The 17723-nt window shown below is 32.9% G+C and overlaps 4 protein-coding genes across 5 annotated transcripts; 1 reads left to right on the top strand and 3 right to left on the bottom strand.

Annotated features, from left to right (window-relative positions):
• Nucleotides 1-27: 27 nt before the first annotated feature.
• LOC11439220 (protein BUNDLE SHEATH DEFECTIVE 2, chloroplastic) lies at nucleotides 28-2734 on the bottom strand. Its single transcript, XM_003609252.3, has 5 exons — nucleotides 2582-2734; nucleotides 2386-2483; nucleotides 1356-1425; nucleotides 464-560; nucleotides 28-318 (listed from the first exon to the last, which is right to left on the bottom strand). Exons 1-5 carry the CDS (start codon nucleotides 2637-2639, stop codon nucleotides 240-242), a joined length of 402 nt encoding a protein of 133 aa, XP_003609300.1. The 5' UTR covers nucleotides 2640-2734; the 3' UTR covers nucleotides 28-239.
• Nucleotides 2735-2762: 28 nt separating this feature from the next.
• On the top strand, nucleotides 2763-6614 carry LOC11441212 (uncharacterized). Of its 2 annotated transcripts, none has more exons than XM_039832955.1 (9): nucleotides 2763-2922; nucleotides 3061-3188; nucleotides 4263-4350; nucleotides 4641-4723; nucleotides 4821-4859; nucleotides 5329-5399; nucleotides 5478-5592; nucleotides 5743-5864; nucleotides 6284-6614. In XM_039832955.1, exons 1-8 carry the CDS (start codon nucleotides 2799-2801, stop codon nucleotides 5815-5817), a joined length of 723 nt encoding a protein of 240 aa, XP_039688889.1. In that variant the 5' UTR covers nucleotides 2763-2798; the 3' UTR covers nucleotides 5818-5864; nucleotides 6284-6614. The 2 variants fall into 2 exon arrangements, with proteins under 2 accessions (XP_039688889.1, XP_024636561.2); XM_024780793.2 differs by having other exon boundaries at nucleotides 6215-6570.
• On the bottom strand, nucleotides 6532-9857 carry LOC11441644 (uncharacterized). Its single transcript, XM_003609250.4, has 2 exons — nucleotides 9092-9857; nucleotides 6532-7297 (listed from the first exon to the last, which is right to left on the bottom strand). Exons 1-2 carry the CDS (start codon nucleotides 9695-9697, stop codon nucleotides 6935-6937), a joined length of 969 nt encoding a protein of 322 aa, XP_003609298.1. The 5' UTR covers nucleotides 9698-9857; the 3' UTR covers nucleotides 6532-6934.
• Nucleotides 9858-14214: 4357 nt separating this feature from the next.
• On the bottom strand, nucleotides 14215-17201 carry LOC11441643 (beta-glucuronosyltransferase GlcAT14B). The gene is made up of 4 exons (XM_039833624.1): nucleotides 16495-17201; nucleotides 15877-15952; nucleotides 15640-15755; nucleotides 14215-15206 (listed from the first exon to the last, which is right to left on the bottom strand). Exons 1-4 carry the CDS (start codon nucleotides 17051-17053, stop codon nucleotides 14692-14694), a joined length of 1266 nt encoding a protein of 421 aa, XP_039689558.1. The 5' UTR covers nucleotides 17054-17201; the 3' UTR covers nucleotides 14215-14691.
• Between the last annotated feature and the right edge of the window lie 522 nt (nucleotides 17202-17723).

The following is a 17723-nucleotide window of genomic DNA, read 5'->3' as shown; positions in this document are numbered from 1 at the left end:
TTTTATGATGTATTTAGTTAGGTTAGGTCATTACAATTGCTTGTGCTGCTTATTAGTTGAACTTTTTTGCTTAATCCAATCAAACAAAATACAGTAGGATTACACTCATCCATACAATTCATAAATGAATAGGCATTACAAAAAAGACTAAAAACATAGGAACAACTGGATTTCCACTTCCTTTTCTCTTTGTTCACAGCTAAAAGCAATCTTCAATATTCAATCTAGCCAATCTTCTTCTAATCATCAAATGTGCTCATAAATCCACCAATAAAACCAGCTCCATTACAGCTTCCACACAAAATATCCTTTTTACCCCTGAAACAAATATACATAGATGTTGCAAAGGAATTATAATTGTAATATAGCACATGCTAATACATCTTTCAACCAAGAACATAGCACAGTTACACATGCTCATACAAGATAACAATGGATGGAGTGTGTTATTCAATACAGTTACCTGCATAGCCAGCATAGTCCACCAGCTTTAAATCGGCCATTGAAGTGATCTATCAAATTAACTCCCGAACCTTGGCATTGTGTACATTCTTTTGCACCTGGAATTGAGCAAAAAGTTATCAGCCCAGTCGAAGCAATCTTTATGATCTATCTCTATAGATCCTGATTCATAATATGTAGGTAGCTTCGCCTAAATCTTTCATGGAAAAGGCTTGGATAGAGTTTTGCATAGATGCATTGAAACTAACTTTGTTCTTAATTATGACTTTTTGATAATGCTAACAACACAAGCTCTGCTACTCGCATGTAAAATGAGTATATGGTGTTGGAGGAACATGAGCATGCGCTCATGAACCTAGCCAAACATGAAGAAAAGTTGAAGAAAAAAGGATAAGTACAAGGAAAAAGAGAAGGACAAGGATTTGAATCCATAAGACGGTTGATGCATTGACATCTATTGGTGAGCTGATGTGTATAATGGAAGGTTTGCTTGAATGCTGATGCTGATCTAGTAGAAATATCAGCTAGCTCCCCAACTCCAAATAATTGGTAACAAAAGTAGTAGCCCTAAAATATGCTTAAAAAATCCTAGAGAATCATCAACTACAATAACTAACTGATAATACATGAGAAAAATCTCCAAACTATTGGGTTATCTCACGGAGAACGAAACTAAAGATTGACAGACTAACAAAGACACTATGTTCTCGCCAGAATCAGCATGATGTTCGACTATATTATTTAAGGTGACGTAAGGGTTTCGTAAAATATGTGCTTAACTCAAACAGACTGCTATATATGGCGCTCATTAATTTAAAGGCATCTTTAAGTAATGAATAAAAACTATGACTTATAACCATAAAAAAGAAGTTGAAATCTTCATTTTCACTTACCATTTCCGGTACAATCAGCACAAACAATGCTCTTTACTTTTGTTGTGCCTTTACTACTATCTTCTGTAGCCTGTATTAAATCAAAATCAAAGACTTATTCAGGATATATGCAGCTATGACAAGTATCAGGAAAAGGTCAAACGGACCTATTACAGATCTGTTGTACACACACGACACCAACTCTAACCGTTATTTCAACACTTCTCTTCCATGGTTAACCACGACACAATAGTAAAAACTAATTACAGGGGTCTTACTAAAGAGTTTCCCGCGGTGCACGCTTTAAGGATCCAAAATTTAGAAAGTGTTCCTTCAAAAAGTCAACTATTACAATTTCCAATGCAATGTTTCCAATTAAAGTGTTCCTTATGAAAGTGTTCCTTCATAAAAAGTCAACTATTACAAAAAATTTATGAAAGTGTTCCTTCATAAAAATTTACTATTTAAGGTCCTTAAAGAGTGCCCCTAGGGCACTCGTTACATTTTCATCACATTTAAGATATTTTGATGTTACATGTCCTACTTTCTATTTTTGAAGAAAAATTAAAGTGGCTACTGTACTGATCTACCAAAGGCTCTGGAATATACTAGGATCCATAACTCACTGTTTCAAATATGAAAGAATGAAATGGAATCAAGGAGGCATAGGACTAAACCAAATTTTTCTTTTTCATTTCATTATAAAAATATCTGCAAAAAGGAATGATTGTATGCAAATTCACTCTATTCTATCTAATGCCACTAACCATTAGACAACAGATATCAAAACATAGCCCTGCCATATCTTTTCATAGAACTCAACTAATCTATGAAGCACTGCAGGACAATGACTGAGACACGTCGACACCAATGATAATTTGAGAAAATGAATTAACTGGATATAATCACATGTGTCGGTGTCATATCAGACACCAGCACATGTCAACACCGGACACGTCTTCAATCAAAGGTGAAACCAAAAGTATTTGATTACATAAGACTGAATAAAAAGTATCTTATTAGTAAATTGGGATACTAAAATCAATCTCACCTTAACCACCAAAGACTGAAAGTTTCCAGCTTTAGAATTCAGACAAACTTCCTTCATTGGAAAAGCCTTTCGGACAACCGAATTACCAATAACAGCTCCTATTAAAAGTGAAACAAATTCTCGTCAATACATGTATAATAATTTTAAAAAAGTAAATAAATAAGAAAACACAAACACACATAAAAGTTAACAGTACCAGGTGTGTTTGAAGATTTCAAGGAACAAATAGGAGCAAAAGACAAAGACTGCGCCATTATAGCTTGGTCTGAAGTGAAGTGAAGGAGTGAACTGTTATCGGTTTCAATGTGATGAAGTTGTGAAAAAGATAAGACCCATAATGAATCCCGTGGTTATTTAATATTCACACTTTTATTACTTTAATGCCCTTAGACATGTTATAATGATGTCACAAAATGATGGGCATAGCTGTAATATCGTTCTTATTGTTCCACCACACAAAACAAGGTGATAGATTTTGTGTATCAAAACAAATGGCAACCACTTTCTTGTCCGTACACCGTTTTCTTCCCTCCCAAAGTAAGCAAATTTGCATGTAACTTCCATTCATACGTGTTCTGTGTAGATTTAAGTCAAAAAAGTTTATATTTTTGCAAAGATTTCATACACTTTAGTTTGATATTAATTCTGGGCTTTTGATGTTGTTTTTTGTTTCAGGGAGGGAAAACATTGGATACTTGAGTGGTTTCAAGTATTCATTGAGTGGAGGAGTTTTGTTCAATCCAAATTTCTCTGGGAGACAATTAACAGGAAGCCATGGAAACCGTTTTGTTGTTAACTCACTTGTAAGTTGTTGCAATCTCAAGTGGCTCTATGTTATTTTTTTATGGTTGCTAGCAAAATGTGCTTAGCTTGTATTGTATAAGTATAAGTATGTTTCATGTATTAGTACTACCTACGTAGCACAGACACTTCGGATTGAACGTGTGTCTGCTAGCGACACACATGGTTACATATAGTTATTCAATTATCTCCAATTATTATAGGTGTCTGCATGTCAATGTTAGTGACGTGAAAAGAGTCCGTGTACGCGTCAATGCTTCATAGGTTACTACTATGACTTCTGTTGTTTATGCCTTCAATTTGTGATTCTGTGAAAACTCATAATCATGACACGATTATGAGTGGCATGACACAATTTTGTTGGCAGAACGTATGGTTCCTGCTGAAGGCAAAATCGTGGCGCGATTTGTGCAGGCGTGACAAGATTTCTGGGTAAGGCTGTCGTACCGTACTCACCAATCGTGACACGGTTTTTGGGTGGCGTGACGCAGTTTTGTCTGTCATTGTGTACTATTTAAGTGTTTCAGCTCATTTTTGAAGGAGATAGAGAGAGAACTTCAAGAGAAGAAAACTGGGGAAATCAAAGGAGTTAACTTTAGGGTTGAGGGTCTTTGATTAGAGTTCTCTTGGGTTGGGAAACATTATAAACACCTTGGGTGAGTGAAAATCATTGAGTGTCTTGTTCATTGGTGAGATTGGAAAATGGGTAGAAATTAGGGTTGTTCTTTGTGAGCTTGTTGAAGCTAATTTCTTGTAATCATTTGTATCTGTTTGTAAGGACTCATTGATAGTGGATTGGAGAGATCAATCTCTCCCCCAGAGTAAGTCAAGTTGGACCGAACTGGGTCAACAATCTTTGGTGTGTTTGTTTCTCTTCTCTCTTTATCTTTTGCTTGTGGTTTTGTGCTTTTCACTTTGATTCCTAGATTAGATCTAGGTGTTGTTATTGTTGTTATTGTTTGTGTTTACTTTGATATTGGTTACTACTTTCCTTTGTTCCACACATCATAGTTTGTATTGGTGTGATTTTGAGTCCAAATTCACAGCAACTTCTAACTGAATTTCTTTGTTGACAGTTTGGAATTGGAAGGAAGGTGAAGAAGAGTATTGTCAGAGAGACTGTGATTCCTGAACCAGACTACAGAATTCCAGTTGTACTGCTTGGTAGTTACTCATTCTCTTTTCACATAATTTTAGGCTTACTATAATACAATTGGGCCAGTTACAAACTTGTGAAGGACTGTGTTTGATTCATCTGAAAAACAAATTCCCCTTTGTTAACTGTCTACTGCCTTAATTTTGTTGGATCCTTTGGTGCTAGATGAATCAAAATCTTAAGGATGATTAATTGATTATTAGTATATCAAAGTGTCCTTAAGTCTTGTATGCATTTCCTTGTATAACCAGATTAATAAACATCCTAAAATATTGATGACTTAAAATTGTACTATCAGGTATAGCTGGTGGGTTAGTTTACACAGATAATCTAGTGCCTGCAGTACCTGTTGGTCTTCTTGGATTGCTTCTGTTGGTCCAGGTAATTATTAGTAGAAGAAACTGTGATTAAGGAAGGTGCAAACTAGCATGATGATCCAAGTGCTTTTTCTCTAATTATTTGCTTTTTATTTTTGCAGGCCACCAGAGTGAGATTCGTCTTTGATGATGAGTCTTTGGTTTGTTCCCTTCTTACCTCTCCAAGAATTTTCTTGTTTGTCCATAGTAGTATTTTCTTTCCAATCACTTGGTTTCCGTTATTTATTTTTCTAAAATACCCTCTAGTCATAATAAACATGAAGTGAAAATCTACCTTCATGATTTCTAAAAAACCCTCTAGCGAGCTTTTTCCGCGTCTTTCTCCGTCTAATATTGCACAAGTTCGTTATTAAATTGCATCCATTGATTCAAAAAGACTAAACTTCAGTACTAAACATGTTATATTTTATAGTTTTGCACTTTGACCATCTGCTACTTCACGTATGGCTTATATTGATATCTAATCATCATCCAATTTTTCAGTTACCATTCTAATCTATAACTTCATCTGTATGTCTTGATGTTATTTAGTATTTACCATTATAATGTGTTTTGTATTATGTTATCTTTAGCTATTCATATTAAAGTTACATACAAATTGTGATTTAGGAGGTAAAGATAGGCGATCAGCTCGATGAATCAGGTGAGAATGCTTTCGTCGGTGGAAAAAACCGTTGGAAGTAAGTATCCTATTTTTGTTTCAACATTGACTAGACTTTAACAACAATAGAACTAAAATGCATGTTTATATGATGTAGGTACTCAACTTTTGTTAATTGGGAATTCTGGTGGCCAAACTTCCCTATCTTGGTTTACTTCAAGGAAACACAAACAAAGCCTGAAGGACAAATTCATTTCTTCCCTATAATATTTGTAAGCAATTTAGAAGCAAGTAAAGTAAAGTAAATATACAAAATAGGAAATAGCTCAGAAATTGAACATCATTATTGCAAGAGTTGCAGACAATATAATCTTTTAACATTCTCTTCATTGTTTCTTGCTGGTTTATTTTTTGCCAAGCAGAATGGAAAGCAGCTTTATGACATTATGGTGGAAAGAGCCGGCCCTTCAAAAACTAGTGCCCCGAAAGAATCCTAAAGACTTAGATGTGTGGCTTGAGCCTCAGGAATCAATGTCTCTAGGCGGTAATTGTTTTGATAATTGACACAATATCTTCTATTTGCACATAGTTTTAGCATCAACCACTTTAGGCTGTTTCTGAGATCCTTGCTTAGGTTAGTAGTTCTGTGACCTATGCCTTCCCTTTATTTTGTACCACAAGAGGGTCTTTAGATTTTTTAGAATAACTGGTTATGTCCTATTGGAATTTCACTGCTGTGCCACATGTCAAATAGACCATGCATAGATGTATGAAGCGTTTTTATTAACATGACATCAGTGCCTATATCATTGCTATTGTATCAGTTTAGCAGTATATGTATATGTGTAATAATACAATGGTTCTAAAGTTTCTTAAATGCTCATTTTTTTACAGAATTACAGTTTTGAAACCATAGAAATCCTGCAATGAAGTTTCTGAAGTTTGGGTTGTTGTTCTTTGTAGCTAGTGGAAGATGACAAACCTTCCAAACAGTGCTCTCGGATGTTTTAAGTAGCAAACATGTTGAAGCTTAATAAACAAATCATTTATTATTTAGTCTTGCTAGCATATAAGCATAGTACATCTTATTTCTTTGAGCTGCCCAGTTATTTACTTTATACCGGAGCAAATGCAATTTCACAGTACCCATTTATAATTTATTTGGATCATGTTGTCTTCTGTAGATAAAATATGTTTGGACTCCATATTGGTTATGACAGATCAAACATGAGAAGCTTTTGTATTCTGAATATCTGATACACAGGTTTCAATTTAATTGGAAACTTAAGGCGTACATTTAATAAATGCCTACAATTAAAAGCTTGTATACAAAACCTCACGAAAACCCGAAGGATCTACACAAGAATCATATGAAATGTAATGCATCTTGAATGGATGCTTTTGCATGATGATGTTGTTAAGCAGCTTACGATTAGCAGTGCAGTTGCCAGCTATCTCAACTGTTTCCATCATTTATCCACAATCAATTCATCGAATTGTTCACTGCTCAACAATTTGCTAACACTCCATGTTGGTCAACTGGAAAGTGTTGATTCAAACTAGGAATGACTTGATTTTCCATCTAGAGTCTGCATAACTGAACCAAAATTACGATCAATCCTTCTTGGTGCAGTGTGCATCGGTGCCATGTTGGGTGCAATCATGATAACCCACAGTACGGAGAAAGTCTCGAATTTCTTTAGCACTGCTATTACTGGCCTGCAACAAACGCTCATCTTCCTCGTATATGAGATAAGGAGCTTGGCTTCCCTTCCTTGAGAGTAACTTTGAAGCTCCTTTGAGAACATGATATTCCCAGCCCTGAACATCTATTTTGAGCAGAAGCACACGCTCTGATGCTGGAATCACTTCATCCAGCGGAACAGTGCGTACTTGAAAAGCTATTTCTTCATTGGACTTAAATGCCAACTTTGCTCCTGTGGCAGAAACTGCACTGTTGTCCAGCCTACCAACCAACTGGTAAATTAAGACCCAAAAAGAAAAGGAAAACAACATCAGCACATGAATAACAGGTAGTAGTAGTAGCATTGCACGATAAATGGTTTGACAGGTAGTAGTAGCCTCATTTATAAATTTCCACCTCATAACCATTTCATTTAAATAAACATAAAATTTCATGGAAATGGGGTATCAGACTAGACAACAACTATTATCAAAACCAAAAATAGAACAATTTTGGTTCAATTTTCAAACTGTTACGCACACTCCATCTTGTGCATTATAAGTTTAGGATACTAAAAAAAAATTATAAAAATAAAAAAACACTTGCCTAAGAGGAGAATATTGACACTTTATGACCATGGTAGTCAAAATCCCGATTTCAATCCTAAAATCTTGCGATTAAACTTGCATTCACCGATTATGAGTATACACAGTCAAAATCCCAAATTGGTGGAATCTTGTGTAATCCACTTTTCTGTGAAACAATTCCACGATTAAAGTCACGGTGGTGGAACTACAAAAGGCAATTTAAGTTGCTGTTTTGTTTGAGACTCATGACTTTGATTTAATGTATTAATTACATAAGTATTTCAAGTGTTATGTCGTTGATATTTGAGTGTTAGTGTGTTAATTACGTAAGTATTTTAAGTTTTAATTGTGTAAGTGTTATGCAACTATGCTATTATGCGAATAATGCTTATGAATTTAAATCTACACAAATACTTCAAGTGTAATTTAATTTTTTTTTATCTTACCTATTCTATTTTAAGTGCATGCATATGCATATATTTGAGTTCTATGAATTTAGTATAATCCTACGATTTACGATTTTACTCCCCCTTACAGATTATACGTAGAATCCTGATTTTGAATACCTAGCTTATGACATTCATCCCAGTTTTTACAAAGAAAGCAGACGAGCTGGCTCTGTAATGAGTCATGGTATCATTGTTCAAAATATGTCATTCCAGATGAAAGGCTGAGACCAATTAATGTGTATAAATCCGTATATTTGTTAAGCAGGGAATCCATAGCCCTGTCTGAGATAATCAAGTCTGTAAAATCCAACAGTCGTGATTGTTCTCAACTGGTTCTTATAACAGAAAAGGTATCTCCTAGGGAAGTTAACAGCAGAATTGTCACCTGACTAGGAAAGTAAAAACTCATAAAGACACGGCAACCATTAGCTAAAGACCCAATCCATCTGCATTAAGATGTTTTGTAAATAATTAGCCTCAAGTTGATCAAACTTTCACTTATTTATATATTGTATTATTATTATGTAACACTGAACCTTCTCTAAAATAAACTAAAGAGACTAGACTTTAAACACCTCTAATTGCTTACTATACTTGAACTAGACGGAACTCTGCAAACAACCTAACCAATTATATTACTCACATACAAGTAAAGATCTCGTGCAAGATTGCACGGATGTGGAAAAAAAATGGCGGGAAAACACCGCCAGGTGCCAAGTGTTATTAGCATAAAACTTTTCTTCAAAAAAAAATTGCAAATAGATACAATATATAACGAAATTCATTCAATCAAATTTTAGAAAATCAAAGAAATAAGTTCTCATTTTCACAATTTCATTCACCATTAAGCACACCTATACTTTCTAAACATCAAAATAGTTCTATTTGTTTTTCGAGCTCATTACTATAGGAGAATCCAACTACTCACAAACTTAAGTTTCTACTACAATCCCTCACCACATTTCAATTCACAAAATCAACCGTAAACTATAGGAACCAAAATTCAATTCAAGCAAAGCAAAATCACAAACTTAATCACAAGAAATCTAACCTTATGAACGGTAATGTTACCAAGACGATCCGAAGCAGCAGCTTCAAAAAGAGTAACCAAATCCGCAACTCTATTAAAATAAACCCCTTCACATAACTTCTGCAAGTTCTCCAACACAGGCTCAAACGCCAAAACACGAAACCCCATAACTGCTGCCGCGAAACTCGCCATTCCCACATTGGCACCCACATCAACAACCAACCCATCCATCCCCTTACTCTTCGCTTTCTCAAGCACCTCCTGAACAGTAACCGAAATATCAGGTTTCCTAAAAGCTTTCCCTTTAAGCAATCTGACAATATTCTTATGCGGTTTATCAGGTAAGTTTCCGAAATCGGAAAGCGAGAAGAGAAACGGGTAACGAACACCTTCAACGACGCTGGCGACAACAGGGTGAGATTGTGGGGATTTGATGCAATCGAAAGGGGTGATTGAGTTAGAGAAAAAGTTGGTGTTTAAGGTGAGGAAATTAGGGTTAGGGTTTGAAGGAGGAGTGAGGAAGATGAAGTATAAGAAGAGAAAGAGGAGAGTGAAAGAGAAGAGTAAAAAAAGAAGCTTTGGGGAGAGTAAACGAGAGGGTTTGTCTCTTTTCCATGCATTTGCCATGGAAAATGGACAGTGGTGATGATTGAATTTGAATGTTTAGGGTTTAATTTAGGTGAGAATTGAGATTTGGATCTGTGAAATGTTTCTGGGAAGAAGAAGAAGAAGAAGAGCATGTGACTGGCATAAAGAGTAAAGTTCCATTTTAACCAATTTCTTCTTTTTTTTTGGTTAATTCTTAACTAATTCTATTTCTATTTCTATCTCGTCAATTTAATGAATTTTTTAACTGATTCCATTTGTTTACTTTTTTATTTCAGAATTTCTTTTTATGAAATTATTTGTGAATTTATTTAATTTTAAACTATTTGGGTGATAAAAATAGCAAAGATGATTCTTCTAAAATAACATTATTTATACTAGTTCTTCTAAAATAACATAGCTTTTTTTAAAGAAAAAACATAGCTGGAGGTTATATGATCATATTATGTCGATGATTTAGTAATAACTTTTTATGACAACCATATAGTTTTTTTTTATTAATTTACGGTGTTTTTTGATAAGCTATTTCAAATAGTGTTTCATCTTATACCTTATCCTTTTTTTCTCGATTTTATCCTTATTTTTTATTTGACAAAATTTAAATATGAATAAAAAACTTATTATTGCATGTTATTTATTTTGTTTTAACCCTCTAAATCTCGGAAGAAGAAAAAAACTCTGGTAATCTAAACTTCGGAAGTGAAGTAAGTATACCATTACATATTAATTTAATATGCTGGTTAAACTGCAAATTTTATCTAACACCAGAGATTAAATCCTCTAGCTTATCAGTCACTTCAGACCAAAGTGAGTCTAAAATTTTAGACAAAAAAATACAGCAAAATAAAATATTATGAACTGAATGTGTATAAATTCTTAGGATGCTTTCACAACATAAAATTCATACTAAGAGTATCCAATTCAATATGGATAGTAAAAAATTTCCCTAACAAATATGAACTGAATGAAGGAACTTTATTTAATGGAGAATAGAGATGAGTGATAAAATTAGGAAAAGTTAGATTCTCAGCTGTAAAAGGAAATCTGTAAATGTAATATTTAAATAAGGGAGCTTCTACGAAGAAGTCAGGAAAATGACTTCTTCGGTGCAGTCGTTTGAATGGGCCAATCAGATTTTAACCATTGACACGTCAGAAAACTGCATTATGTTACAGTGTAGGCGGTCTACAGTACCGTAAGTAGAAGGACATGATCTTAATGGTTAGATTTAATTGATCTCTATGTTATTGTGGTATACCATCTACACATGATTTTTCTTCTAATTTCAATTCTTTCTTCTCTATAATTATCTTTCTTTATTTATTCATTTTCATACTCTCTCTTACATATTTTTATTAAATCACTCTTCAACATCTTCATCATATTCGTCATCTTCATGAGAGGAGAAAAAAACCCAAATTTTAAAAAAATAAATGAAATTACATAATTAAAAAAATATATATTTCAATCAATAACATTTCCATGAAAACACTTTCATTTTCAATCTCTCATTTGCAAATGTGTTTTGTGTTTTATGAAGTTGCAGATCCACCAAAGTGAACCTACCACCACACCAAAATGTCAAGAACAACAACATAGAATTGACTCATTTCACCAACCACCCCAAAACGTCCACAAAAACAACAACAACGAGAACTATTTCATCCAAACACACACCAAATCTTCTTATTCCATGATATCAACGATTTGTTAACCTCTCCTTTGCAAATTCGTTTTCTTCAAATTTGGGTATTTTTTGTTCAAATAAAAATTATTTAATTCACTTTAAGTGTTTAAAGTTGCAGAAAATTGTTTGTAATCAAAAGGATATGTTGTTTTGTTCATGATTATGTGTTCGAATTAAGTTTTTGGTGATAAAATGAATTAAAGGTAAGGTTTTTTAGTTTCGGGTCACATGGGTTGAAACCGGGTCGTTAAGACTCATTTGGAGCTAGAAGATGAAGCATTAAAAAAAAAAAAAAAAGACCGGTCATTTGCAAGAATTGAACCGATGACACCTATACCCACAATAGATTCCTTTACCATCACAACAGCAAGTTAATTCATAAAAATATATGTCATAAATCTATTTAATTGTCACGTAGCTTTTAAATCGTAATTAATTAATATAAATTATCATTGCATATTAAATATGTTGTATGATTTTATTTTAGAGTAAATTACACTCCCCTCCCCTCAAAGATGCTTGAATTACACTCTCCTCCCCTCTTAAGTTAAAATATACACTCCCCTCCCCTCTTATTCAAAACATATTAGAAAAAATTTCACCCCCCTCCCCTAAGAGAAGCTTGAATTACATCTCCCTCCCCTCTTATGTCAAAATCTACACTTTACTCTCTCAATATTCTTTTTTATTATTTCTAATAATCTAGCAAAAAAATAATAATTTAACACACTTAAAAAAAAAATAGTATTGCGGGTCTATTTTAGTATAATAAAAAATTGAATACATATTTTTCGCTAATTAACATGTAGTTTTAAACCCTATTGTAAAATATGAAACAACCCAAAACAAAATTAAAATATGTGAAAAATTACTAAAATCATTAAAGCATGATTATTTAAAAGTTAATTTTATACTCTAATTTATAAATTCAATAGCAATATATTTAAATTTAATTATCATTGGCATTTAAACTATAAAGAAATGAATTAATTTTTCTTAAATGGTGATTCAAAATTAATATATATTATAAGAATATTTATTTATTCAAATAGATTAAAGTGTAGTGCATATTTAATTATTAAGGGATGGGTTTGTAATTCAAGCATCTTATAAGAGAGAGGAGTATAAATTTTAACATAAAAAAAAATATTGAGGGAGTAAAGTGTATATTTTAACTTAAGAGGGGAGGGGAGTGTAATTCAAGCATCTTTGAGGGGAGGGGAGTGTAATTTACTCTTTATTTTATTTTCAAGAAATGCTATATGAAATATCTTAGTTAAAGATTGCCAGTTGCGCATTAATTATTCTTTATGGCATATCAAACATTTTTAATGCTAGTTATGAGTATAATTTTTTTTACATAAGAAATAATCGTAGTGTTATTATTACCATTTTATATATATTTTTTGAATAAATTATTACTATATTTATATTTACATAATTAGTAATAGACATTACTTAAAAAAAAATAGTAACATATATATATAAGTGTAAATAATGTCATTTTCATCAATATAGTGTTAAATGTAAGGTATTTTATATTCATTTAAAAATGTTGGCTGTTTCTTATTTATCTACCATTTTTTTAGTTCAATAATTTGTGACATTTTATAAGTGTAATTTTCTTAAAAAAAATGTCGAGTCACCCGATTTAATTCAATTTAACATAATTTTTTTTTTTTATAGAGACCGAGTTATATAACCGAGTCATCCGATTTAATAAAAAAACATTTAATAAGAACACTTATTAATCTTGTCAAAAAAAAAAGAACACTTATTAACGTTGATATTTTGAAAAAGTCATGAGTTTGTAACGGTGACATATTGATATTTTAAAAATAATCACTTATTCATGATGTTCCCGTCAATCAATATATTATCCTACAATCAAATTCTAAATGAAACAAAATACTTATAAATTAGAGAGATAATCCTTGACATGGATTTTTGTTTAGTGGAAAAAGAAAAACTGACGAACATTCAGGGAAAATAGATGAATCATAATTCATGGGAGGTAATTAATTGAAATTGGCAAATGTTAATATGAGAGAGAGAAATACGGTTTTTATGAAAAAGTTAATCAATTTATTTATTAATAGGATTTTTTTTTGGTACAATTTATTAGTAGGATTTAAAAAAGCAAAATAATGTCTTCTTCAACCTCCAGCCGGGTCATTTAAACCCGTTTCAGACCATCAAAACCCGAACTTAAATCCGGCGATTTATACCAATTTTGAACGTCGAAAATGATGATTATATAAATGGTTTTAAATTAAAATTGAAAAAGTCATCATTTTTTGTACAATTCTGTACAAAAATCGATTTATACCAATTGCTCTCACTACTAGAAGCATAGCTGCTCCTGATTCAATCTGTACAATTCTGCAACTAATCGCATGTCCATCAAGTGTTGGATTTAAATTAGGGTAATTGACTTTTGTGTTGAGAAGAAAATGGAGATGAAGATAATATTGAGATTCATGTTATTTGGAGGTGTATTTGAGTAGCTATTTTGATTTTTGTTCAATAAAGAAGATGATGAAGGTATGAAGATGGTGATGATGTTCATAACCTTCCTCGATTTATTTATTTTTAATAATAAAATATTTTTTTATAAAAAGGATATGTGGTGTTTTTTTTTTTTTACAAGATCCTATGTGGCTTTTATAAAAAGGTTTATTTAAATATTTTTTGAAATAGAAGGAAGAAAAAGTCAAAAAGGAGAAAAGAAATAAATATAATGTGAAAGGCAACACAATAACACTAGTGAGGTGCTTAATCTGATGGTTCAAAAAATATAATAAAGCTAGTCTACGGTGGAACATATTTAGCAGGTACATACTACATACCATTCAACAATCAACACACATTACACGTGGCGAATTATTATTGAATGTAGGATAACTTCACCAAAAAAGTCAATTGAATGACTTCACCATAGAATTTCCAGTATCCGTACTTCCTAGTTTACAATCAAATAGACACAAGCATGTGTTATACACTGAAATCCCTCATACTAATTTATTTGCTACAAAAACATTCTACAGAGTACAACCCCATTGCATTGGTGGCTTGTCATAGTAATCCAGTAAAATATAAAGAATAATGTGAAGCAGTTGATAATACACATTGACAACAAATTCTTGATCGTGTAAAAATTAGTGTAAATAAAAATATATAAGCTGTGATTCTTAAGAAGCTGCTATCCTCTGTGTTCTCTGTTCTCTTCTGATTGGTCTCAAAGCAGCCTCTTGTATCAAGTGGACATAGCAATATCAATCGTTTGCATGTTACTCTATAAAGTGATGAAAAAAACAGCAATGATATCTCAAGAACACTGATTTTTACGAAAATCTTCGGCTGATAATAAACCATTGATGAGGTTTTTAAGCCTTTTTGCACCAGGGCCAGGTCTAAGTTCAGTGATATTTTTTACAAAAGAATATGGTTTGGTGATGTTTGGATTTGCATGACTGAACCACATACCAGGCACATAACCATCGGCATTTCGTCCCAATAGCTCGGTATCAATTTTATCCAAGAGAGGTTCGTTCCTGCCAAATTTTCGACCAAAAGGAGCGTTGCTTTCCACCATACTCCAGTAGTGTTCAGCTGTAAGGAAGTGTGGATGTTGTTTCGGAGGGTTGTCCCATGATATGAAGTGGAGGTCATGGTTCACCGTAGTGTTACGAAATTCCTCAGCATTGCAGATGACTGTGTGGAAATATCCTTCAGGGGAAGATAGAAAGTTGGCATAATACATTAACACTATTCTAGGCAAGTTATCCCATCCCCATAACATATATTCGACAAATTGGCGAGAGAGCATCATCCATGCAGAACCTAAGAAAAATCAAATAGCAATCATAAATCATATAGTACAGATGTAATATAGAACCAACGAAACGAATCCATGTTAATTTCTCTAGATTCGATGTCTTCCGGTTATGAACAGCTAATGAAAACACAAGGCTGATGACTAGGTGTTGTAGCTCGCAGATTTAGGTAAAAAGCTAATGAAAAAGTGAAAAGATGATCTAGTACTTCTGAGTAATCATACTGAAAGTCACAACTACTTGAGTTTTTTATAAATTGGATTCATGACACTATCATTCGTTTCTCATATTTCTAATATCTTTAACTTAATTATGTAGGGGTGATGCCTCACTACCAAAACATTCTACAAATTTAAGACAACAGATTAATTAAGTGGGTGTGAAGAAACTAACAAAATATGAGATTGAATCAAAAGGGCATCAGAAACCATGTTTCTCACCTGTAAACAGCTTATATGCAGTGGGAACACTTCTTTTCTCCGTCACCCAAAACACATCAGATTTATTGACGCTGTAAAGAGCCGGATCAATTATAACAGGCTTGGCTCTCTGATCTCTATCAAAAAACAAACAGTAAAGAAAAGATAAATTTCACAAAATTGCTAGCTATATTCAATTAACTAAGAAAATCAAGTAAACCACATTAAAATGAAGGGACGAAAGGATTAGCCACGTACTCCTTCCAGCCAATATCACTTGTGTGCTCAATGAAGTTAAGGTGTCTCGGAATAGATGACAGTGTATGTAATAGATCTGTTGCACAAAAGAGATGTAGTAAAATGAAAGAGTTAGTACATGATTATCAAAACAATACATCTAGAGTGTTAGGATGATATTAGAATCGAGATACATATGCTGATAATTTGCTGCCCCGAAAGCCACGCATAACCCAGTTTCAATCCAAATCAATTTTGAAAGCAAACCATCAAAATTTTCACACAAGAGTTAACCTTGTAACAATATTAGTATGCATCCAATATACATGTGCATAAACTAGTGAGTTACAATAAGTTTTATCTAATTGAACGCAGATTTAGAACCAGATCACAATCATTTAACTTTTCAGAAAGTTTCTATATTTATATAGGAACAAAATTAGCAACAACAAAATAGAGAAATGACAATTTTTAAAAAATAAAAAATGCATTCCAAAACAAAAACATCACTACAAAACTACAACCAAAACACAAACAGAAAACAAAAAAACAAAAAAATTGCATTGTTTCTTTCACCAAAACACAAACTTTAAGGGCTAAAAAAGTAGATAACAAGAAAAGAAGAAAGAGGTTACAAACCATCTTGTGTAAGCAAGGGATAATCAGAAGCACTAAGATTAATAAACCAATCCCAATCCCCAGCTTCTTTAAACAAAAGTGCAGCAGCATGAAGAGTATTAGTAACCATAGTAGGACCTCTATAAGTAACCAAATTAGCCTTAACAATCATCCTAACATTACCCAATTCAGCAAAAAGTGGTTCATTTCTAACAAAGTTAGCAAGGTCCAATCTTTCTTTAGGAGAAGCTTCTAAATCCAGATGAACAGCATATTGATTCCTTGGATGATAAAGGGCTTTAAGGGTTCTCTTTAAACTCTCTCCATCACCAACTGAACCTGAGATCAAGTAAGCGATCCTTGGAACTGAGTTTGGGGGTGATGTTGAAGATATTCTGAGCTTTGATTCAACGAAATGAGGTGTGTTTTTGCTTGTTCTTGAGTGGGTGAGGTATAGTAAAGATGAGGAATCTGAGGAGATGAAGATGGAGAGGAGGATGAGGAAGGTGGTGAGGAGTAGAGAGAAGATGAGTGGTAGGAACCATTTTTTCTTCTTGTGTTGTTGTTTGTTGGTTTCCATTGGCGAGAGAGAGAGAGAGAGGTTTTGGGGTTGAAGAGAAGAGTGAGTGAAGAAGGAACCTAGAGAGAGATAGAGGTAATTCGTCTTGATTAGTCGTTAAGTGGGTCTTCTGTCTCTAACGACGGACAGACAGAAGTGGAAAGGGAAAGTGTTGGTGGAATTTAATGAACATTATTAAGCATTAATAGAGTATTTAGTGAATGTAGTTAAGATATTTTTCCAAAATTTTACTTGATAAAAAGTCTTTTTTTTTAGTCAAAATAAAAAGGTATTTTACTATACTATTTTCAAAATTAAAATCAAGAAAATTTTATTTAAATTAATATTGTTTCAACAAAGATTTTAAATCAAATTAATTTATCATCAATTTAAAAATAGTGGTAGGGTCTTTTTGTCTATGTGAGTTTAGCTCAGTTGATATGACAATGTATAATATTTTTTGCTTAAATTAGGTATCATCAGTGATGATGGAACATCATATGATATTTTTGTTGAGAGATAGAGTAGTTGTCAATGGTTTGAAAAATATATTGTATTGTTTTCACTCGAGCCGTTCTAATTCACTTTTATCCTAGATCATGCAACTTCAATGGTGTTTTGTAGTGAGAAATCATGTAAATCGAAAAATCAAGACATCGCATGAAGGATCAAGGACATGAAGATTGAAGTC

The sequence above is a fragment of the Medicago truncatula genome, chromosome 4, assembly GCF_003473485.1.
Source record: "Medicago truncatula cultivar Jemalong A17 chromosome 4, MtrunA17r5.0-ANR, whole genome shotgun sequence".
NCBI lineage: Eukaryota > Viridiplantae > Streptophyta > Magnoliopsida > Fabales > Fabaceae > Medicago > Medicago truncatula.
Note: the sequence above shows the minus strand (reverse complement) of the source record. Positions and strands in the feature narration are given on the sequence as shown.

What these genes read in the sequence shown, in the direction of transcription:
- LOC11441644 (XM_003609250.4), bottom strand. Translation starts at nt 9,697, where the DNA reads ATGGCAAATGCATGGAAAAGAGACAAACCCTCTCGTTTACTCTCCCCA. An exon ending in GTAACATTACCGTTCATAAG is followed by an intron (nt 7,298 to 9,091) that starts GTTAGATTTCTT and finishes TTAATTTACCAG; the next exon opens with TTGGTTGGTAGGCTGGACAA.
- LOC11439220 (XM_003609252.3), bottom strand. Translation starts at nt 2,639, where the DNA reads ATGGCGCAGTCTTTGTCTTTTGCTCCTATTTGTTCCTTGAAATCTTCA. An exon ending in TTCAGTCTTTGGTGGTTAAG is followed by an intron (nt 1,426 to 2,385) that starts GTGAGATTGATT and finishes GATTTAATACAG; the next exon opens with GCTACAGAAGATAGTAGTAA. An exon ending in GGACTATGCTGGCTATGCAG is followed by an intron (nt 319 to 463) that starts GTAACTGTATTG and finishes TATTTGTTTCAG; the next exon opens with GGGTAAAAAGGATATTTTGT.
- LOC11441212 (XM_039832955.1), top strand. Translation starts at nt 2,799, where the DNA reads ATGATGGGCATAGCTGTAATATCGTTCTTATTGTTCCACCACACAAAA. An exon ending in GTTTTGTTGTTAACTCACTT is followed by an intron (nt 3,189 to 4,262) that starts GTAAGTTGTTGC and finishes CTTTGTTGACAG; the next exon opens with TTTGGAATTGGAAGGAAGGT. An exon ending in AATTCCAGTTGTACTGCTTG is followed by an intron (nt 4,351 to 4,640) that starts GTAGTTACTCAT and finishes TTGTACTATCAG; the next exon opens with GTATAGCTGGTGGGTTAGTT.
- LOC11441643 (XM_039833624.1), bottom strand. Translation starts at nt 17,053, where the DNA reads ATGGAAACCAACAAACAACAACACAAGAAGAAAAAATGGTTCCTACCA. An exon ending in AGTGATATTGGCTGGAAGGA is followed by an intron (nt 15,756 to 15,876) that starts GTACGTGGCTAA and finishes GTTTTTTGATAG; the next exon opens with AGATCAGAGAGCCAAGCCTG. An exon ending in TGCATATAAGCTGTTTACAG is followed by an intron (nt 15,207 to 15,639) that starts GTGAGAAACATG and finishes GATTTTTCTTAG; the next exon opens with GTTCTGCATGGATGATGCTC.